This window comes from Dipodomys ordii, unplaced genomic scaffold (genome assembly GCF_000151885.1).
Source record: "Dipodomys ordii isolate 6190 unplaced genomic scaffold, Dord_2.0 Scaffold172, whole genome shotgun sequence".
NCBI classification, from domain to species: Eukaryota; Metazoa; Chordata; class Mammalia; order Rodentia; family Heteromyidae; genus Dipodomys; species Dipodomys ordii.
Genome location: NW_012267388.1, coordinates 2,523,972 through 2,548,349, shown reverse-complemented (window position 1 = coordinate 2,548,349; position 24,378 = coordinate 2,523,972). Strand labels below are relative to the sequence as shown.

The 24,378-nt window shown below is 39.5% G+C and overlaps 1 protein-coding gene across 5 annotated transcripts in view; it reads right to left on the bottom strand.

Moving 5' to 3' along the window:
• Kcnq5 (potassium channel, voltage gated KQT-like subfamily Q, member 5) overlaps positions 1-24,378 on the bottom strand; it is a 540,825-nt gene that overhangs the window by 17,899 nt on the left and 498,548 nt on the right. For 4 of the 5 annotated variants that reach the window (XM_013033629.1, XM_013033631.1, XM_013033630.1 and 1 more), the window contains one exon: positions 10,926-11,034. The exons of the other annotated variant lie outside the window; for it this stretch is intronic. In XM_013033629.1, the coding sequence (XP_012889083.1) occupies positions 10,926-11,034 (109 nt within the window). The remainder of the gene's footprint in view (positions 1-10,925; positions 11,035-24,378) is intronic. 5 annotated transcript variants of the gene reach the window in all.

The window sequence follows — 24,378 nt, the reverse complement described above, 5'->3', positions numbered from 1 at the left end:
CCTCCACATGTGGACAGTCTACCCAATGTCCTCACTGTAAGGAGAATTCACAGCTAGGCCATTTGGCTGACTTAGGACACCAGGTCAAATCTGTGGTCACAGTCTCTTAACCACTGGAAGTAGATAGAGCACCTGCTCTGATGATGATGATGATGATGATTGTCCCTTATTTGCAAGATTTAGCAGGTTCTCCTGTAGATTTGTTGAATTTGTGTGTGTGTGTGTGTGTGTGTGTGCACGCGTGCGTGTGCTTGTGCGTGCATGCACATCCTGGCACTGGGGCTTAAACTTGTGGTCTACCACTCTCTCTGATTTTGCACTCAAGGCTAGTGCTCTACCACTCAAGCTACACCGTCATTTCTGGCTTTTTGCTGGTTAGTTGGAAATGAGAATATCAGGAACTTTTCTGCCCAGACTGACTTTGAACCAGAATCTTCAGATCTCAGCGTCCAGACTAGCTAGCATTACAGGCATTAACTACTAGCACTTGATTGGATTTTTTGCCAGTCCTGGGATTTGAACTCAGGGCCTGGACACTGTCTCTGAGCTTCTTTTGCTCAAGCCTAGCACTCTACCACTGTAGCCATGGTGCCACTTCTGGCTTTTTCTGTTTATGTGGTACTGAGAAATCAAACCCAGACCTTCATGCATGCTAGGGAAGCATTGTACCATTAAGCCACATTCCCAGCCCTGGATTTTTTGTGTGTGTCAGTTATGGTGCTTGAACTCTGGACCTGGGCGCTGTCCCTGAGCTCTTCAGCTCAAGGCAAGCATCCAATAACTTGAGCCACAGCACCACTTCTGGTTTTCTGGTGGTTTATTGGAGATAAAAGTCTCATGGACTTTCCTGCCCGGACTGGCTTTGATCTGAGTGCCTCAGATCTCAGCCTCCTGAGTAGCTAGGATTATAGGTGTGAGCCACCAGCACCCTGCCTAGATTTTTTTTAAGGGGAAAAAGAAGTAAATTAAATAAAACTCTCTAGATCCAAGTGGATCTGTGAATGTTAATTTCCTTCTCTGGATTTTGTGAGCATAGATTTTTTTGACTCAATCTGGGATTTTGTTTTCTTAAGAGTAAAAACCCTACATAAACTCTACATGTGGACAAATAAATAAACTGCCTATACATGCTTATTGCTCTTAGATAATTCCAGTTACACAATGAATAGAAGATTGCATTGAAATTATCATCAAATAAAGGTTTAAAAAATGCTACCAACCATATCTTCAGTGAAAATGTAATGTAACACAGTCTCAGAGCCAAATGTGGCCCTGAGTCATTATCTTCAGAACAACAACCAACAGGAAGGTTAACCCAGGGAATATACCAGCTGGTGCTAAATAGGCCCGTAGGCTGTTGCTCTGTCAGCGTCTTCAGGTAGTGTGTGAGGCACTGGGCTAAGTTTGTCTTCATAGTTACTTGCAAACAGAGATCTATCACCTCTGTTAAAATAGTAGAAATGCTACCAGCAAAATTAAGAAGTTGTACTGATTAAACAGCCTGAAGATTTTTTTTTTCAGTCATGTGGCTTGAACTCTGGGCCTAGGTGCTGTCCCTGAACTCTTCAGTTCAAGGCGAGCGCTCTACCACTTGAGCCACAGCTCCACTTCTGGTTTTCTGGTGGTTAATTGGAGATAAGAGTCTCACAGACTTTCCTGCCTGGGCTAGCTTTGAACTGTGATCCTCAGATCTCAGCCTTCTGAGTAGTTAGGATTACAGGTATGAGCCACCAGCACCTGATTTTTTTTTTCTTTCACAAAAGCCCATATGGCAAATACATGCTTCTGATCTATTTGTGGAGTGTTGCATCAGAGTTCAGACTGGAGTCTCAGGAAAGGGTTAAGAATCTGTCTTTGTGCCAGTCTGTTTGAAGTGGAAGATCATCCATCCAGAACACTGGAAAAATCTCCTGACTCCAGAGTGTGGGGTGACAGTGAGATTGGATTGTCACACCCACCGCACACTCTGACATCCACAGTGCTTCAGTTCGCTGATCAGATTGGTGCTATTTTAGAAGTCTTGATGAGTTTTTGCTCATCACTAAGAAATTCTTGACACTTCCTCTAGGCTCCTACGAAGAGTAGGAGATTCTGGTAATTTCAACATGTTCTGTTTATCTGACTTTAGACTCTTTTGTCCTCTCCTAAGGGTTTGTTTTGTGTGGATTTGTTTTTGGAGGGGGGTGGTGTCTTACTCAAGGCAGGTGCTCTTCCACTTGAGCCACAGCTCCACTTTTGGCTTTTTGTTAGTTACTTAGAGGTAACAGACTCACAGTCTTTCTTCCCTGGGTTCTCTTAAACAGGTATCCTCAGATCTCAGCCTCCTGAGTAGCCAGGATTACTGGCCTGAGCCCTCAGTACCCAGCCCTAAGCTTTTCTTCAAAATCCTGGTGACATCTTCATTGCCACTATTTTTTTCCTCTCCTTTTATTAATACTGGGGTTTGAACTCAGAATTTTGAGTTTCACTGGGCTTGCTTGTTTCATTGTGCATTATACTCGAGCCATTCCTCTAGCCCTGCTTTTCTGGAGATGGCGTCTTAGGGACTTTCTGCCTCCGCTGAATTCAAACTGTGGTTCTCTAGATTGCCACTGGTACCCCATATCATTGCTACTTTCAAAGGCTCTTTCTACTCTGAATCCTCTTCATCCTCTTCGCAGCATTTTACACAGCTATGGTCTGCTGACATCCCTCTGCTTGCCTGCATTGACTTTGAGTCTGTTTCCTTCAGTGTCTTCTTTCTTTTGGAGGTCCTAATATAGTGGTTTTTCTTTTTCTTTCTTTCTGTTCTTTTTTTTCTGTGCTGGTTATTGTGACTTGAACTCAGCTTGGCTATTTAACTCTACCACTTGAGTTACATCTCCACGTTTTGGCTTTTTGGTCATTAATTGGTGATGAGCTGTGCCCAGGCTGGCTTTGAACTAGGATCATCAGATCTCAGCATAGCTTGAATTACAGGCATGAGCCACCAGTATTGGACTGTCTTTCTGTGTTTTTCAGCTTTAGAGTTTTATGTAGATCATCTTTTCTTACTTTCAGAGTGAGGCTTCTGTAGACATTTATCTCTGTGACGATGACTATCACGTTTGTGCCCATTCCATATTTTTTCTTCTAGGAACTGTAGGCCCACACATTTCATATGTGTAGTAATGCACCACCTCTTGTCTGACCAGACATCCAGCTACTTGATTCCTCCTAGCTTTTTATTTCATCTTCTCCACCTTGCAAATATATAAATCTTATCACTTTTCTTTTGGAGATATGTGGGTTTAATTCAGGGCCTCGTGCTTTACCACTCAAGTCACACCCCAACCTTTTGATATCTATATCTATATTTATAGATATATCTATAGATATGTGGTTTGGCCTGTTTGGCCAAAGATTGCAATCCTCTGCTTCCCTGTATGCAATCTTCTGCTTCACTGTAGTTGAGACAGGCAGGCATCACTGCACCTTGTTTTAAATCACACACACACACACACACACACACACACACACAATTTCCCCTCAGTGTGATAGTAGTGGGGTTTGAACTCAGGGTCTCACAGTCTTGCTAGGCAGGTAGGCACCCACTGGAAGAGAGAAAGAATGCTCCGCTTGTGGGAGGAGATAAGAGAGTAAAAGGTGAAAGTCTCTCTTGGAACAGAAGATGGGTAGCAGATGACAGTGCATTGAGAAGGCGCCCAGGAGCACCTCTATCTCGAGAGCAGTAACAAGCAGCATTTGAAGAGTGTTTACCATGTGCGGTTCTGTTCTTGGAGCTTTGCAAATGTGAATGAAGAACACGAAATAACCAAATGTTTATCCTCTCCTTGACTTGAATTGGACCCTTCCCAAGATGAAGAAACAGCAACACAGAAATAAGTCAGTCAGGGCCAGACAGAGGTAGCCCTGTGTCTTGGGCCAGCTCTCCCAAGCAACCTCAGGGAGGGGAAGGAGGGAGGCAGGGAAAATTGGCAATGTTGCCAGGGTAAAGTCAGGCTGCAGCTTCAACTAAAAAAAAGTGTTTCAAGTTTTCACCTCAGATTTATTTCTTTAGTTGATTCTCTAAAAGGCTGGTTTGACTTGGAAAATTAAAGATTTGCAGCAGTTGAAATAGACAAAGAATGATTATTGCATGAATGTGTTAAAAGAAATTGAAAACATGACATAATCAATAGCTTTACATGCATTTCTCTTCAGAGTGCATATTATCTGAGATAGATTTTTATTTTTAAAGTTTTTGTCACAAGAAAAAACAACCCTAAGTTGCATGATGTTCTGATTCAGTCCTTTGCGCATGTGTGGGTGCAAGGAACCTATGTTGGAGACATTCTGCCACTGAGTTACCCCATCCCCCACCTCTACCCTGGCACTGAGGATTGAATCCAGGGCCTCATACATGCTGAGCAAATACTTTACTTCTTGAGTTATAACCTCAGCCCATCAGTTCTTGACAGAAACACATGGTTGTACAGATTAAGACAGGATGGGACAACTGTCATTGAGAATCTCATTAAGAGAAGACTTGATCCTAGGTGAAGTAATTTAAGAAAACAAGAATGATAAGAAACTTACAAATTTTACATCATGGTGTTTTAACAAAGAACACACTTTGTCCAAATGACCATTTCTTTAAGTAGTACTTACATATTGCCTCAGAGGGCATATCTGTGCAATTACCTAGCTGACTCAGTACAAAAAACCAGGTTGCACAATCATGTTTGCATTCAGAAATGTTTTCATTCTGGCATATAAAAAATAAACAGGTATATTGGATACAACCTCTCTGTCATTATTATATTGTTAATTAATTTGTGTGTGTGTGTATGTGTGTGTCTGTGTGTGTGTGTGTGTGCATACTATAGTTTGAACTCAGGACCTGGGAGCTGTCCTTAAGCTTTGTGCTCAAAGCTAGGTACTCTACCACTGGAGCCACAGCAGTATTTTGGTGGTTAATTGGAGATAAGAGTCTCAGGGACTTTCCTGACAAAGCTGGCTTTGAATGTTGATCCTAAGATTCAGCAATCTGAGTAGCTAAAATTACAAGCATGAGCTACTGGTGCCCAGTAATATTTGTTGTTTTAAAAAGCATGCATTATGGGCTGGGAAGGTGGCTCAGTGGTAGAGTGCTTGCCTTGCATGCATGAGGCCTTGGGTTAGACTCCTCAGCATCATATAAGCAGAAAAAGCCGGAAGTGGCGCTGTGGCTCAAGTGGTAGAGTGCTAGCCTTGAGCTGAATTGCTGAGGGACAGCGCCCAGGCCCAGAGTTCAGGCCCCACGACCGACAAAACAAAACAAAACACATTATTTTTGTGTAAAAATTCCTCCAGAATCATACTGTGACTATTGCCAAGTACAAGCATGAGAGGTAACCCTTACCTCATTTCTTCAATTTCCTCAGACAATTCAGAAGTTTCTACATAAGCAGACACCATATACATACATACATACATACATATACATATATATATATATATATATATATATATATTCTTTTTTGTCAGTCATGGGGCTTGAACTCAGGACCTGGGTACTGTCCCTGAGCTCTTCAGCTCAAGGCAAGCACCCTACTCCTTGAGCTTCAGCACCACTTATGGTTTTCTGGTGGTTTACTGGAGATAAGAGTCTCACAGACTTTCCTGCCTGGGCTGGCTTTGTACTGAGATCCTCAGATCTCAGTCTCCTAACTAGCTAGGATTACAGGCATGAGCCACCAGTGCCTGGCACCCCATATTTTTAAGAACATGTACAGGTAATTTCTAGGCTATAATTTTCAGTGAGAAGAGTCAAGACAAGTTTTTAGTGACAAGAAAACTGATATTCTATCATACAACAGGAGAAGTGCATACACATATTGCCTTAGCGTGTCTCAATTTATTGACAATCCCAACTAACCTTACCTATTCAGAAATTTATTTCCATGAATGGATGAAAATGAAGATAAATTGTTTAAACTGAGCCATTAACAGGATATAGAGCTTTCATTTAAATGAGTACAATCAAGAGAAACAAAGGGCACATTTTTTCTCAGATGTGAAAGTTAGGTCTAACATAAATATACATACATATATACATAAACAAATTCACTAAAGCATGGTACATGTAGGGGAGGATTTGTAACTCTTTTGAACAGCTAATAGGTTAGAAAAATGAATACCAGGCAGTTGAAACATGATTTTTTTTCCTGGGGTAGGGGTGGGCTGAAGGCTAAAGGTCAGACGAAGGCAGAGAGGAAGATGGGTGAAAACATTCATAGTATTCAATGTACATATGTACAATGTACAAATGAAACCAGGTTATGTGAGAGGATGGCTGGGGTTGGGATATAATGGCATTGACTGGGATGCACCGTACTCAGAAGTGGACATGCTGAACGGAAACTGCTTTGCACAGCTACTTAAAGATAATAAAAATTGTCAGGTACTGGTGCTCATATCTGTAATTCTAGCTACTCAGGAGGATGAGATCTGAGCATTGTGGTTCAAAGGAGTCAGAGCAGGAAAGTCCAGACACTTATCTACAATTACCCACCCAAAAGGCAGAAAGTGGAGGTGTGGTTCAAGTAGTAGAGCATCACCATCCTTGAGCAAAAAAAGGGACACTGCCCAGGCTGAGTTCAATCCTTAAAACCAGCACACACACACACACACACACACACACACACACACACACACACACAAATAAATAGCAAAGTGAGTAAAAAATGAGTAAAAGGTATTTCCAGAAGACTTGTGAAATATATAAAATAATATTTTGAAGGAAATCTGTGGTAATTCTGTGAGAAATATACAAAACTGTTTTCTGCAAAGTAAACAGCATGTTTTATAAATGGTCTAAAATAGTCATTGTTTTAAGTATGTATTTTAAAAATGACATCTTCTGGGCACTGGTGGCTCACACCTATAATCCTAGCTACTCAGAAGACTAAGATCTGAAGATCATGGTTCAAAGCAATCTCAGGCAGGAATGCTTGTGAGACTTATTTACAATTAGCACCCCCAAAAGAGGAAAATGAAAGAAAAGACAAAAATGATAGAAAAAAGAGCAAACTTGAAATGGAGCCGTGGCTCAAGTGGTAGAGCATCATCATGGAGCAAAAAAGCTCAGGGACAGCATTGTGGTAGGCTCTGTGTTTCAGTTCAAGGACTAGCACTAAAAGAAAAAAAATGACATCATGGGACCAGGTGGATACAGTTCTATGGTAGGGTGCTTGCCTAGTATGCTCAAGGCCCTGGTTCAATCTCCAGCACTGAAAAATATGGGAATGAAACCCAATCACAACAAACACAAACACTGGCAAAGAATTATATTGCTCATCAAAAACATTCTGAAGGGGAAGTGGCGCTGTAGCTCAAGTGGTAGAGCGCTCGCCTTGAGCTGAAGAGCTGAGGGACAGAGCCCAGGCCCAGAGTTCAAGCCCCACGACCGACAAAAAAAAAAAAAACATTCTGAAGGGGCTTTTAGAGGACAGAATCCAGAGGCTGGTCTTAATTACTTCACTGTTTGAGAAGTTTCACTATCAGAAATAAGTAGGAAATGGCAGATCCTAAGTATTAATAAATGAAAATAGGAAATTTGACTTTGCTCTTGGTAAATGAAGAAATAGTATTTTCCATACTGTCATCCTTGTAGTAAAGTATGTATTTTGTTACATATTTTTACTTTGTGTCTTAAGAAAAATGCCTTTTTTTTTTTTTTTTTTGGTTGTGGGGCTTGAACTTTGAGTCTGGGCAATGTTCCTGAGCTCTTCAGCTCAAGGCTAGTGCTCTAGTACTAGAGCCACAGAGTGGTTTATTGGCAATAAGAGTCTCATGGACTTTCCTGCTGGGGCTGGCTTTGAACCATGATCCTCAGGTCTTAGCCTCCTTAGTAGCTAAGATTATAGGTGTGAGCCACCAGCGCCTGGCTAAAAATGACTATTTCAAGTGTTTCTAGGATATAAAAGGTGTATTGAAGTATTTGAATTTAATGTTCTAACACCCACAAAGTAACAAGGGGGATAAGCACTATGGCTCACACCTGTAACCAAAGCTACTCAGGTGGCAGGTATCTAGAGGATCATTGTTGAAGGCTAGTCAGGCAAAAAATAGGAGAAAACTCATCTCAATTGAAAAAAGCTGGGCATGGTGATGCAAATCTGGTATCTCAGTTGTGAAGAAGGTATAAGAAGATGGATCAAAGTCTAAGGCCAGTTCAGGCAAAATACAAGGCTATCTGAAAAAAATAATAACCAGATTAGAAATGTGGCTCAAGTGGTGGAATGTCTAAGCGAGAATGCAGTTCTGAGTTCAAACCCCAGTATTACCAAGAACAATAATAATAAGCCAACCCAAGGAAAATGTTCCATTTACTATTTTAGATATGAATAATAGGTAGTTCACACTTGAAATCAGTGGAATACAAATGAAATACTATTTTAGTTGAGATTTAAAAGTTGTGCATATTCTGGCCAAAAACTTTCCAATTAGTGTTGTTGAACTTATGTGATTACACTCCTTTGGGAAAAGACTTTGGGTCTGTCTGAAAACTGCTTTTCAGAACTACTCATTATAGGAGCTGGGAAGGAGGCTCAGTGGTAGAGGCCCTGAGTTGATACCTCAGAACCATATATGTAGAGAAGCCAGAAGTGGTGCTGTGGTTTAAGTGGAAGAGTGCTAGCCTTCAGCTGAAGAGCTTAGGGACCGTGCCCAGGCCCAGAGTTCAGGCCCATGACCGACAAGAGACAGAACTGCTGATTATATTGGTTGGGCATTTTATTTTATTATTTTATTTAATGGTTGGGCATTTTATTTTATTATTTTGTTTAACTTCATTTTATTTCATTTTCTCCTTAAGAATTATTATCTTCAAATAGCTGTGCCAAGGGGTTTTAGAACAGAGTCACCCCTTTGGTTGGTTTTTAAATCATGTATTCCTCAAAATTACAGATTCCTAATTAAGTTATTAAATTATTTAGTGTAGCTTTTAGGCTTTTGTGAAATTCAATAAACTTAGATGGAATTTAAAGAAGTGTTTTGAAAAAAAAACAAGCACTAAGCAAAATGAGGGGATAGGGGACAAAAGAATCACCCTTCAATTTCACCAATTAACATGCAAAAGAGTCAGAGCTCCACAGAATGGACAGAGAGGAAAATCATACATTCAATTAAAAGTAAGGACCAGGCTAGGCACAGGTCCTGTTATTACAGGCAATATGCCTGTAATCCTAGCTATTCAGGGAGTCTAGATATGAAGATTGAAGTTCAAAGCCAGTTGGAGCAGGAAGGTTCATGAAACTCTTACCTCCATTTAACCACTCACTAAAAAGCCAGGTGCGGAGCTCAAGTGGTAGAGTACCAGCCTTGAGTAAAAAAGCTAGGGGATAGTAGCTGGGCCCTGAGTTCAAGAGTCAGTAACAGCACAAAACAAACAAAAAACCACTAACAACAACAAAAAGCAAGAATTCTGAAAAACAAGGGAATTCTGAAAAATACTTTACAAAAACCAGCTGGATTTTAAGAGGGTATAGCAAAGAAACTCTTAAACTGTTGATAAAGGACTTAGCTAGCGGAATAAACTGATTTCATTTTCTTTCTTGCTGCTCACAATCCTTTTTGTTAGTTGTGAAGCAAAGCAGAATGCTCCATGCCTTGGGAAGTGTTGCTCACTGCATTAAGTAGGACTTTCGGGAAACTTAATCTTCCTCTGCTAGATAGGATGTGCTGTGCGGTTGCAAGTCAGACTGACTGCAAGAATGAACTAAACAGTTTTGCTTACATTTTAGGGTGTCTCATGATGCCATCAAGATGACTTCTAGAGGAGCAATGTCTGATAGAAATGTTACATATTTTCTTTGTCTAATAGGGTGGCCATCAGCCACTTAACATTTCTTGCATGCTTAAGACTGTGAAATATGAGACTCATCAATTGAATTTTAAATTGTATTCCATTCTAATTAATTCAATAATTTTTATGTCAATACTAGAATTTGAACTCAGGGTTTCTCACATTCTCAGCAAGCATGCTACCACTTGAGTCTCACTCACAATCCTTAATTAATTTAAATTAAAAGGACCTCCCTTAGGTTAGATCTAAAATATAAACATATGTGAAAGCATGTACAGGGCCATATACAAACTAACTGAAGGATACTCTATGCAGGGGCCATTTGCCATGATATGGCTATTTTGAACACTTAACTGATATTAAATGAATACCAGAAAGCTGAAACATGTCTTATTTGAGGGAATGGAAGTTAAGGGGAAGGGTATGACCAAATGGAGAGAGGAGAGTAGGTAAACACATCATAATACTATATATACACATGGAAACAGAGCTAGGGACCAGGAGCGGATGGGCGTGGTTGGGATAGATGGGGGAGAATGGTGATCAAGATGTCCGGTACACCTAAACAGACATAATGATTTGAAACCTCTTTGCACAACTATTTAAAGATAATAAAACAAATTTCAAAGAGTGTTGGTAGCTTATACCTGTAATCTCAGCTAACGTAGGAGGCTGAGATCTGAGGATCTTGTTTCAAAGGCACCCCAAAGCAAGAAAGTCGGTGAAAGTCTTAACACCAAATGACTAGTCAAAAGTTTTAAGTGGACTGTGCCTCAAATGGTAGGTTGTCAGCCTTGATTAAAAGCACTATGTGACAGTGCCCAGGCCTGAATCCAATCCTCAATATTAGCACACACATACACACACAGAGACAAATAAATTGCTATCTGTATAAGAAAGAGCCTCCTGTGACCAGTGACTTGGCTTTTCAAACTCTACCCACCTTTCATAACATATTTTCTGTTGAACACAACAGTTTTACATTAAGAGAAAAAAATACTGCACGTTTGACTAGGCACCTGGATGAAAATCGAAAGAAGTTCTTGTGGAAACACATAGAACTTGGTAAGACAGTAACTTAAGTCTGGAATTATTTTGTTCTAGAGAGTTCACTAACCTGATAGCTCGAATGACAGTCTTGAGTGGCGGGGTGAGATCTTCCACTGACACATCACACTGGCATCCTTTATCATCGTAGATGTCATCCGTGCCAAGGGCTGTGTCAGCTGTAAGAGAAGTTAACACCAATTGGAAATGCCAAGGTGTGCATAAGATAAGCCAAGTGCTATCTAGTTGTCTCTTTCTCCTTTGTTTGCACACTAACCCTTTTTTTTTGTGTGTGACTCCACACACATCATTTTCTGAGCTGTTTTTTCCACAGGAAAGATGCTGGTGATGGATTTGTGTTAATCCATCCATGCTCTTTTGCCCAGTTCCATGGGAACTAAATACCCATCATCTAAGTGACAGCTGTTTGGAGTTAAGGAAACAGTCTTGGACACGTCACGAACTGGCTTGTATTTACAGAGCTCGAATCCCATGACATTGACCCAAGAGTCCTGTGCTCACTGAACAAGCAAGCTAAGCAGCCAGACCTAAGAGCATAGACTCCTTATTAGTTCCTGGCCACCAGCAGAGGCTTGAGAGAGAGAGCTTTTATAACACCACATGGCCAAAGCTAAGGGCAGATTTGCAGATTGGACATGAAAACCCAGTACCTCCTAACCCCGTTCACTTTACTTTGGGGTTAATTGCTACATATGGTAAAAGTGTAGGGTTCCAAGGAACACTAAATTATTGACGTTTCATAAAATTACTACAGAATATACTTGGCAAATGTGACAAACTTGTCTTTGTTTTGAATACAAGACTTTCAGAAATGTAGGAAATCCATGATAAATGACAGACAAAATTGCTAAAACCATTTCTTAAAATTTGAGATGAAAAAGTTGCCGAAGTTGATATCCAATTTCTACATGTATTTTTCTTTCTGTGTGTGTGTGTGTGTGTGTGTGTGTGTGTGTGTATCATGGGGCTTGGACACTCTGGGCTTGGGTACTGTCCCTAAGCTTTGTGCTCATACATTTGAAAAGTAATTTCAAATACAGACAAAAGTTAGAAAATCAGAACAAAGTTTTCTCCCCTTAATTATGAGAACAAAATGATGACATGATGCCCTGTCAACTCCCAATATTTCAATGAAAATTCCTCTTTCTTTTTTCTTTCTTTCTTTTTTCTCTCTTTCTTTCCTTTTTGCTGATCTGGGCCTGGGTAATCTCTAAGCATTCATGCTCAAGGCTAGCACTCTACCCCTTGAACCACAGCTCTACTTCTGGCTTTTTTGGTGGTTAACTAGAGCTAAGAGTTTCATGGAATTTCCTGCTTGGGCTGGCTTCTAACTGTGATCCTCAGATCTCAGCCTCCTGAGTAGCTAGCATTACAAACCCGAGCCACTGGCCCCTGGTAGATGAACTCGTTTTTATGACTTCTATTTCTTTCCTCTAGGATAGTAATAGTGATAATAAACACAGTAACAAGAGATTTTTAGTGAAACCTAACTATGTGCCAAAAACTTTAACTAATTGCTACAAAATTTCATGAGATCTGTACTATTATTATTCTTTGGTTCCTAGACTGTGGAAAAGAGGCACAGAAGGCTTAAGGAACTGGCCACAGGGCACACAGAGATAGCAACAGAAGCAGAATTTACATGCATGTGTTTTTCTGCACATAGTTCTTCCTGCCTGTCATAAAGGAGCCCACAGCCTTGACCAAGGACCCAAAGTTAGAGCAGGTCATGGGTTAAGCCTACCCATATCCCAAAAGATATCTGGACATAACACACCATGAAACTTCCCAGAGGATTATGAAGGGTGGAGGACGAAGACAGGTGGACAGGTGGGCTCACTTACAGACTAGTTAGTAATCAGAGCTGAGGTCATCAGCTGCCACAAAGGAGCCCTCTGAGAGGCTAGGTGTTACCATCTCAAGAGAGTGCTATACTTTCCCTAAGTTTCCCCCCCCACCACTTTTTTTTGCTCCAGGCTAGCACCCTACCACTTGAGCCACAGTTTCACTTCCAGCTTTTTGGTGGTTAATTGGACATAAGGGTCTTTGAGTTTGTAGCCTGGCTGGCTCCAAACCATGATTCTCAGATCTCAGCCTCCTGAGTAGCCAGGATTACAGGGTGAGCCACGCAGGCACCTCGCTCAAGAGTATTTTATGCTGTCCTTTGAAATAGAGGCAGAGGACTATCTTCCTTCACCTGAAGCCTTATATCCCTGGCAGCTGGGGAATACTGGAGATGATTCAGGCAAAGCAGATGCTATAACATCTGTATTGATGACCACTCTACTTGAAAACCACATAGCCAGTCATAGCATGATAATAAAGGTTCAAACACCTAAGTAACAGAAAATGTAGGGTTATGGCTCAGCACTAGTGGCTTACGCCTGTAATCCTAGCTACTCAGGATGCTACTGAAGATCCCAATTCAAATATCAGCCCAGGCAGAAAAGTGCATGAGACTCATTTCCAATTAATCAGCAAAACAGTTGGAAGTGGAGGTTGTGACTCAAGGGAGAGAGTGTCAGTCTTGAATGAAAAACCTAAGCAAGAAAAGGAGACCCTTAGCTCAAGCCTCAGTGGGGTCCTTTAATTGTGAGGTGAATGGGAAACTACTATTTTTTTTAGCAACTGTATCCTGTCAAAATAGCTAAAAATCGTTCTGTTGAAAACGAACTTTACTACTTTGGTGGGGGGAGAGGGGGAGTGGAGGATTGGGTGGGGGGAAGGGGGGAGGAGGATGGGAAGGGATGGGAAGGGGAAACAAAGGAGGAGGCTAAACCCTCTGTACAGTATTTTCACAATAAAAAATAGCTAAAAAAAAGGAAGATGATGACAGCAACTGACTGCATATGGGGTAGAGCCATCCCAAATAATTACAAGACAGCCATACCCTCTTAGCTCCTTAAGTTCCCAAAAGAGACCGACAGTTCTCTATTCTATTGGAGAACAAGGCTGAATGGAGGACAGGAGTCAGACTCCAGTCGTATTCCATTCAGCTGAGTCCTTTGGGGCAGCTTTTGAATAGCACTTTACTCATTTATTTATATCCTTGTGTGTGTGTGTGTGTGTGTGTGTGTGTGTGTGTGTGTGTGTGCCAAAATAAGGGCTTGAACACAGGCTCTCTCACTTTCATTTGGCATTTTCACTCAAAACTAGCACTTTTCCACGTGTGCCCAGCCTCCACATCTGGCTTTTCAATGGTTAATTAGAGATAAGAGTCTCATGGACTTTCCTGTCCAGTCTGGCTTCAAACCTTGATGCATGGATCTCAGCCTCCTGAGTAGCTAGGATTACAGGCGTGAACCATCAGTGCCTAGTTTAGTATTTCGATTTAGAACTTGATTATTCAAGGTACAAATAAAACACACAGTTCTACTTCCCATTTATTTTTCTGAGAGGTTGGCTTAGAGCAAATAAAGGGCACATCTATCCTTGCCGGCACATGTCAGGGCAGAAGCTGGATTAGGCTTTGCTTTTTCCTCAAAGCCACGAAGTGAAGAAGATACTATTATCACTTTTGCTTCTTGAGATGTCTGTTTTCTTTCCAGTAAGGTTAATGATACATTAGATGTCTCTCTTATTATTTCTAAAGGCATAAAGCCCTCTATCAGTGATACAACAGCAGGGGATAAATTTTGAGCTAGATCTGTGCCCTCTAGGGCCATGTTTGCTTTAGTCCTGGCCTTTTGGAGCATGTGAGTTCCAGGAATCCAAGCAGGTAGGAACAGTGAGCTGAAAAAAGTCAAGTCACAAGGGCAAAATGCTAATGGAACAAGGTGACCCTCAAAAAACTCTGCCTCCAGTGGACTATCTTCCTGGACAGGCCCAGCCTATACCTGTGCACAGCGCTTGCTTCCCATGGTGGAGATAAAGGAACATACATATATATGATTCCTTGTTGACCACAGCTTTTCTTTTTTTTTTTGGTCAGTCATGCCTGGGTGCTGTCTCTGAGCTTTTTCCCTCAAGGTTAGCTCTCTACCACTTTGAACCACAGCACTACTTCCTTGTCTTTCATGTGTGGTAATGAGGATTGAATTTAGGGCTTCAATTTCTTTAGGTAATTGTTCTACCCCTAAGTTTTAACTCCAACCCTGCTTCGTATTAATTATCAGTGGTCTTGATTTGTTTCCATCTACAATTTCAGCAAAATTTAAAATTCAATTTTGACAAACCACTAATTCAATTGCAAGTTTCCACATACTGTGACAAAAAAAAAGAACCACTTGACACGTGTAATTCCTACACTTGGGATACTGAAGCAGGAGGAGGGTTGCCAGTTTAAGGCTAGTCAGGCCTACACAGTGAGACTCTGTCTCAAGAAGCCAAAAAATGAAAAGGATAATTCTGAGTCATATGTACTAATGTGAAAATATTTTAAAGTGTACAATTAAATTGCAATGTGAAAAAAGATACTTTGGTTATGTATAATATGCAAAAAGGAAAACAGATAGAAGATAATATGTAAAAATGAAATAAACTATTCAAGGTCATGAGCTCATAGATGATATGTAGCTCTTCAAAAATTCCTTAATGAGTTTAAGGTATTTTTCCCACTATAAAATTAATATTTACTTTTTTGGACAAAGGATGCTGGAGGTTGGACCCAGAATCTCATTAATACTAAATATGAATTGCACCACTGAGCTACACTTTAAGCCACTAAGTAGAGTATTTGAAAAAATGGAAAAACAAATTAGAATGAAGAAAAATAAGTCTTTCAAAGTTCCAGAACAAAAAAAAAGTTCCAGAACAATCTATTTTTATTGTAGAATTAAGTTGCTTTGTGCAATTTATTACACTGTGGCATGAAAACATACATTGCAATGGTCACAAGTGGATGACATTGATCAAGATGCCTTTTACTTATAAACTGATAAGGTGAACCAGGTGCCAGTGGCTCACACCTGCAATCCTAGCTACTTAAGAGTTTTGAGACCAGAGAATCCCAGCTTAAAGCCAACCTGGGCAGAAAAGTTGATGAGACTCTTACTTATATTTAACCAGAAAAAAAACTATAACCGGAGGTTATAGTGTGCCAGCCTTGAGTGAAAACACTCATGGAGCATGCAAAGCCCTGAGTTCAAGCCTCAACACCAGCACAAAGAAAACAAAAACAAAAACAAAACCAAAAAACTGACATGATGAATGGAAGCTTTTTTGTAAAGATAACTAAAATAATGAATAAAAAGAAAAAACTTCAAAAAAAATGGTCCCTATTCATGATGATAAGTAATTTGTTATATTCTGTCACCAATTACAGTTTATTTTCCAAGGGTTCATTCCTTTGCTGTTAGCCATACTTCACTTCTTCTTTTCCCTGCCCTGTCATTTCTCAGCACCTTAAGTATCATTCTAAATTTAGAAGTTTCATTTTAGACATATGATAGTCCAAAGATAATGTCTTTAATCCCACTAGAGTTTAGAGTAACTGGCTAGGCAGTTTTATTCTGTTATATCCTTGGCTAGGCTCTTCTTTTCTTTTCCTTGCTATATTTTTAAGACATTAAGTGATACGTTGAGTCCTCAAAGGGACTGATGATCCAGATGATCATATCTATCTATATATACACACAAACACATGTATATTATATATGTGTATTATATATAAATATGTATTTGTCCTAGATTTTTTTGCTTTCATTTTGTTTTTACTTACTGCAATAATAATACATGTTCATAGATACTTTGAGATAATTAATTAGTTAATTTTTGTGGTGAATCTGGGGCTTAAACTCAGAGCCTCATGCTCTCATTTGGCCTTTTCACTCTAGGCTACCACTTGAGGCACAGCTCTACTTCTGGCTTTTTGCTGGTTAACTGGCGACAAGTCTCACAGACATTCCTCCCCGGTCTACCCTCAAACTGAAATGCTCAGGTCTCAGCCTCCTGATTATCTAGGATTATAGGCCTGAGCTACCAGTGCCAGGCTTGAAATATGAAATATTTAAAAATCATTTTTATTCATTTCATTTCCCAGTTGACCATATAATATTTGTACATTTTTGTGAGGTACAATTTGATGGCTTGATTTATGTGTACATTCAATAATGATAAAAATCAAGTAATTAGTGTAACTACTACCTGAAAGTTAATTATTTCTTTATAGTAAGTACCATTCAAATTCTTGTCTTATATTTTAAAAATGCAGTGCATGTGGCATGATATGCCCGAATGCATTCCTACTTACATATTTTTATTTTTTAATTATCTCTAAGTAGCTGTTCAAAGGCATAATTCAACACATCAGTTCTGAGTATACTTCCTATTTAACTCTTAACACTGTATCTGTTGGTTAGCCTTGTCTCATCCTTCCTCTCTGAATTTCAAACTAAATCATAAAGAATGAGAAGGAATTAGTCCCTGGTTCTAACATTCTGAGAAATGCACTCTTAAGTTCTAGCATCTTCCCTGGTTATAGTCATTTTCTCTGTATCAGCTGATGAGTCTGTTAAAGCCAAAGTCAGCTTCTCAACACGGACTGAAAACTAAGCATGTCGCGTTGCCAAATGAGAGAAATTTATTCTGATAGCACAGAAGCTCCTATTCGACCTCTTCTCACAGCCTTTCCCTGCCAGGTCCCTGCCAACATTTCTCCTGGTGATGGCTATGGTGTCATCACTACTGGATACTGTTCATGTATTATCTCTCCACCCCCATCCATTTGCTTCTCCCTTCCTTTTGTCTTTGGCTTCTCTAGAATTAGGGGCTTTACTACTAAGCGCATTATCACATGTGTATAGGAAACAAACACAGCAGTAAACATCTCTAAATAGGAATAAGGAGAACTTCAGAAAACCTTTAGAGTGAATCGTTTAAATCTCAGAATATATGTAAGTTTGAAAAGTATTGCATTCGAGAAGCTCCTTTGCATTGTCTCAATCCAAAGGATGGGGTGTGGAGGCCCGTGAGACAGCTCAGTACTTCAGGAATTTACCATCTTTATGGAACACATAATGATTGCCAAGCTTGGCCCAGCCCTTTCTTCTGTTCCCTGTGTGCATTTATCTATCACTCAGTGTTTTAGTTTTTGTGCTGCAGATCAAACCAAGGCAGTGCACATGGTATAGGTAAGTCTCCTGCCACTGAGCCACACACCCAACTCAGGAATCACATAAATCTTACAACACTTGTTATATCTGAATGTTTATAAATCTTCTTCCCTGCTAAACAGTAATAGTCATGAGAGTGGAACCAAGTCTTCCTTATATAAGATTTTGACTTTATTGTTTCTGTCTGCCTTATGGCATCTTACATGCTCATTTATTCATTTTTTATTTATCTATAATCGGTCATGATCATGTATAATCCAAAATTCTACTGTGAAAAAGAATTTTTTTAAGCTGGGTAATAGTGGCTCATGCCTGTAATCCTAGCCATTCAGGAAACTGACATCTGAGGACTGAGATTTGAAGTTCTGAGTTCAAGTCCCAGTACTGGCATAAATAAAAATAAGAAAAATAAATATCCTTAATTGTCCTTAATGTATGTAAGTTTTTAAATAAACATTTAAAATAAGATTTGCCTCCATTGCTCTATGAAAATATGTAAGAGGCACAGTAAGTTTCAAGTATAAGAATGAATAATTTTCACATTAGAACACAAGAACATTTATTGAATAAATAAATGGCTTTGATTTTTAGCTAGGAAACGCAACTTGGGTCTAGAAAAACAATAAAGCACTAATGAAAATGTAAATTTATTACAGTGAGATATAGTGTTATTCTGTATGACACCTTTGGATATGTGACTTTTGTGTTCTTTTCCATATGTGACTTTTATTCAAATACCTTATAGTGTTGACATTATAAGGACAAACTGAAATGTCACTAATGTGACATTATTTAATTCTAAGTCTTAAGAGATCTGGAGTAAATAGCTCAAGAGTGAGCTCTTTTACCAGTTAGGAACTCATTGATTTCCTAGAGAAATACAAAATAATTCTATAAGAAAACTTTTCATAAATTTGTCAACACATTTCTATTAATGTTTTGAAAGGTCAAATAATTAAAATAAAAACATTTAAAAAACAATAGAGAACAAAAGTTTTTATTTGAAATAAGCCCAGCTATTCATAGCCAAAGCATATATTTGTTTCAAAATAACCTTTTGAGCTTTTAAAGCAATATTCTAATTAAGGAGCTAATTTCAGTATTTTTTAAACAGGCAGTTGCATTTTCTTGTATATATTTTTTTAATAAAAATAGATACCATTTAAATAGTAAATGTTGTTAGTACAATTGAAGATTACAGATTTAAAAGAGATTATGTTCTTAACTGGGTCTACTGCTTATTTTTTAGTGGGATGAAATTCTTGACAAGAAAAAAAAAATGCCGAGTACAGAAGAAATAATCTTGTTACCCAAAACAGAAACAGAGATGGACACGCAAATAGCATTATTAGAAAAGCATACAACTTATATTCTTTTCCCTAAAATAAATTAGATCAAGAATTTCATGTGAATGTCACATCCTGAAATAAAAAATATGTCCCATATATATCAAACTCTCTCAGATCAATGAGGAGACTTTTATACTAAAGAGACAATATGATTAGCATTTGACTGGATTTGATTAGCTTTTGCTGGCTTGGCTTATAGGAGCTGTCAAGCTTTTATGATTTCCACACACAATAAGGAATGTATTGTGACCAGGCACACACCACATACACAGATAAAATGTTCTCTTCCTTAAGATGGTAGATTGAATATACATCTCTAATCTTGCTCCATCTAAAAATTCCATGAAAGGTCTAAACACAAGGAGAGAATAGGAGAGGAGGCCACAACAACATAATTTCGGAAGCGGGAAGCAGATGGGACAAGTTAGGTTAACTGACTAGCTGATACCAGAGAGAAAAACCATATGCCAACACTCAGGAAAACTGCAACAACAGTGAGATTTACACTTTAGAAAAGTTTTTTTTTTTTTTAAATCTCAGGAATTGATAGTATTGTGTACTTCTGGATACAAGGGGATAGAGGAAAAAAACTCAGATAAGGAAGATCACATATAATGCACCCCGGACATTCAGTCCTGGGAGCAGATGGAAAGAGATAAGGGGTTGTCAGGCGTAGTTGAAGGACAAGTATTAAACCAAAAGCTGCAGTCCTAATTGACCATATGTCCAGTGAATGTTGAGAACCCACTACACCTGCTCACCAAGTGAATGTTGAGAACCCACAACACCTGCTCACCATTGTAGCAATGGCAACAAGCCTTTTAACCATTGGAGAGGATGCTTCAATGAGTATTGCCTGGGGAATCTAATCTGTTTCAGAAAAAAAGAAAGAGCCCAAAAGACGAATCCAAGGAAGTCACCAAGAAATGTTTGACCCAGATGAGCCTATGGTGAAGATTGAAGTTGATCAGGAACAATAAGACCAATGAATTTCAGCAATCTAGTTTCCTTGCATCTTCTATACTTCATTATGAAGAAACACCCAAGATTTACTAAACATCTAAGGAAATCTTCTATTACAAAAATAGAGGTCACACCAAAGGAGGATGCTCTAAGAAGAGGAGCACAAAGGCCCCAATGCCTATGTGCCTCTGATCGTACAAAATAACATTTACTGAAATGAACTCCAGGAAATGTAAACAAGGTTTTTTATTTCTTTGCAGCTGTTCTCATTTTCTTTTCTTTTTTAATCTTGTTGATTTGTTTATATGTGTTTGGGAGGATAAGGGGAGGGACCCAGAAATGGAGGGACAAGGGTGAACAAATGGAACAGTAGTACCCACTAGATACTAAGTTGAAAATGGACTCTACACTTGGTGAGTGGGGAGGGAAGGGAAAAATTGGGAGACATTGACCAGAAATAAATATACTCTGTACATGACTTACGTAACTGTAACACCTCTATATCAGCGTTGTGATATCAATAAACAAATTTAAAAGTAGAGTTCACAGTCAGGTACTAGTGGCTTATGCCTGTAATCCTAGCTAATTAGGAGGCTGAGACAAGATGCTGGCAATTTGAAGCCTAGCCCAAGGAAAGAAAGTCCTTGAGACTCTTATCTCTAAGGATTAATTGGTGGAGTGCTAGCTAGCCTTGAGAGAAAAAGCTCAGGGACAGTGACCAATCTCTGAGTTCAAGCCCCAGGACTGGCATACAAAAATAGTAACTAGAAGGGAACAGACACTGAGGAAAATGAAATCTCAAAACACTATCATTAATATCTTCACAGATAGAAGGCATGGTAATGTATCTGTGTGACCAAAATAAAGAAATTCAGAAAATAACAATGGACCTTAGGAATGACAGGAGAAATGAAAAAATATATATATATTGTTTTGTCAGTCATGGGGCCTGAACTCTGGGCCTGGGCGCTGTCCCTCAGCTCTTCAGCTCAAGGCTAGCTCTCTACCACTTGAGCCACAGCGCCACTTCCGGTTTTTTCCTTTTTGCTTATGTGGTGCTGAGGAATCGAACCCAGGGCCTCAGGCAAGGCACGTGCTCTACCACTGAGCCACCTTCCCAGCCCCTCTATTTTTATCTTTTTTGTTTTTTGTCGGTCGTGGGGCTTGAACTCTGGGCCTGGGCGCTGTCCCTCAGCTCTTCAGCTCAAGGCAAGCGCTCTACCACTTGAGCTACAGCGCCACTTCCGGTTTTCTGGTGGTTTATTGGAGATAGGAGTCTCACGGTCTCTCCTGCCTGGGCTGGCTTTGAACTGCGATCCTCAGATCTCAGCCTCCTGAGTAGCTATGATTAGAGGCGTGAAATGAAAATCTTAATAAGAGGCATGGATGAGCAAGTTAACCAAAATGCTCAGAAAGTAGAACAAAAAAGACAAAGAGATGGAAAATGGAAAGCTAAGAAACTTGGGATCATTTCACAATTCCAAAGTTCAAATAACAAATTTATGTGGAATGAGAGGAAATTACCTCCTAAACTATGTATTGCAGAATGGAAACACACACACACACACACACACACACATACACACACGTGTCTAGATTTGCATTGCATGCATGCTTTCTTAAGAAAGTGGCTGGAGGATGTATTCCAACAAAATTCGGATGCTAACCAAAAGAGCAGAAGGCCTGGGAGCAGAAGGCATGCTGGTGGAAGCAGCCCTGGTGAATGGAGAAGGACTTGTTTGTGACTCAGGACAGCAGGGGGAGGAGGGACGTGGCCCAGGAGGAGGGGAGTGATGGGAATGGATGCAGGTGTGCTGACATCTGCCATGTCCTCAGTCATCATGCCATCTTTGTACCTTGATTTATTCCCCATTCTGGAATAATAAAGTGAATTAAAAAAACAAAACTATGAGATCTGGAAACTGTGAATTCAGTCTGGATAAAAAAACAATACAAGGGAACTGGAATGATAATGGCTTGGTAGCTGGCTTAGAGAGAAGCCAGCTCAGCTAAAAGGAGAATGGAAGTATTTAGGATGCATTCTCCAAGCCTAACTTACCAGGTACCTGATGTAACTGAAACTGAGGAAATTTCAGGGAGAGATTAGTGGAAGATGTAGAAAGAATTATGAAGACAACAGAAACAGTATTGATATATCCTACAAGAAAAGCAAAAGGCTATATATAATCATAAGTATACTCACAGTGCACTATAATAACAATTGAGACAAAATATTGACATATAATTTTGACTTATGGGTAATCATTAGAACTTGTAGTAGGAGGATAGAGGATCTTCAGAAAGGGAAGTGAAAAAGCTAATAGTCATTGACAAGAGTTGGAAGTATATATAATGTTCAGAATTAATTAGTCAGTAATTAGCAGTCTAAACATGCTATTGGAAATACTTTGGAAAAAACTATTGGAGACATGACTATTAGAAATAGCTGAAAAGCAGGAAATGGTAGCCAACTAGAAGCCTTTAGGTAAGCTGGGAGAAGTGAGAAGTAACATCATCTTATTTTGTTATAAAGACTTATATTAGTTGACTTCCTAAAAGTTTTTATTATTTTTCAAAATCTGTTGACTGAGCACTGTGGCTCACATTTGTAATCCTAGCTACTTAGGAGAAAGAAATCTGAAGGTTGTGCTTCAAAGACAGCTGGAATAGAAAAATCTGTGAGAATTAAAAAACAAAACAAAACACCAAACTCAGTTAACAAGCAAAAAGCCAGAAGCCAGGCTCAAGTGGTAGAGAACCAGTGTTGAGAGAAAAAGCCAAGCGACAGTTCAAGCCTCTGAGCTCCTCAGTACATGCACCTGTTCCCAGCCCTCCCCCCCAAAATCTGACAGATAATCTTGTTTGCATTCACTGTGTATATGAATGATATTTGGGAATACATACAAACAGAGGGATGACTAAATCTGTCCAATTAACAAATGTATTAATATTTTATAATGGTGAGAGTATGTAATGTCTAGAAATTTGCATTTTTCAAGAGTACAATATATTATCATATTATCACCTATAAACAGAGCTGATGAATTTGTTCCTTCCATGTGACTGTACTAATATGTTGTCTGACCAATACCCTCCCTCTACTTTCCCCCTACTTATCCCAATCTTTGATAACCACTATTCACGTTCCATTTTTGGCACCTGATGCCATAGCTTCAAGGTTCATCTGTGTTACCACGAATTGTCAGGAGATTCTCCCATTCTGCTCTATAATTATCTATCTATCTATCTATCTATCATCTATCCATTTATCCATCTCTCTTTCTCTCTCCACCTACATACCTACACTTACCAATCTACCTACCTAACCATCTATTATGTATCTATCCCATTTTCTGTGCCCATTCATCTGTTGAGAGACACTTAAGTATGTACTCCAAATCTTGGTTGCTGTGAGTGATCCTGTAAGGAACACGATAGTGTAGATCTCATTTTGTATGTGTGTGTGTGCGCGTGCACGCACACCAGTACTGGGACCTGAATTCAGGACCTCCCACTCTCCTTTAACTTTTTCACTCAAGCTGGTGCTCTACCACTTAAGCAACACTTCCGCTTCTGGCTTTTTGCTGCTTATTTGGAGATAAGGGTCTCACAAACTTTTATATCTTGTTTGGCTTTGAACCTTGATCCTCAGATCTCAACCTCCTGAGTAGTTAGGATCACAGGTGTGAGCCACCATCTTTGGCTTGTAGATGACTTTTTAATATATATTGGTTTCATTTCCTTTGAGCATAGATCCAGTTGAGAGACTGATGGATCATATGGTAGTTCTGTTTTGATTTTTTAGGGTTGTTTTCCTTCCTTCCTTCCTTCCTTCCTTCCTTCCTTCCTTCCTTCCTTCCTTCCTTCCTTCCTTCCTTCCTCCCTTCCTTCCTCCCTTCCTTCCTTCTTTCCTCCCTCTCTCCCTCCCTCCCTTTCTTCCTCTCTCTTTCTTTCATCTGAGATTACCCCCTGAGCCACATCTCCAACTCCTCTATTTTACTTTTTAAAGGAACTTTTGTTCTGTTTTCTCTAATGGATGTGCTAATTTACAGTTCTAGCCACTATATGTTAAGATGCATTAGTATATTAGCATGACCTTTATTCCCCATTCTCACCATCACTTGCTACCTTTTGTCTT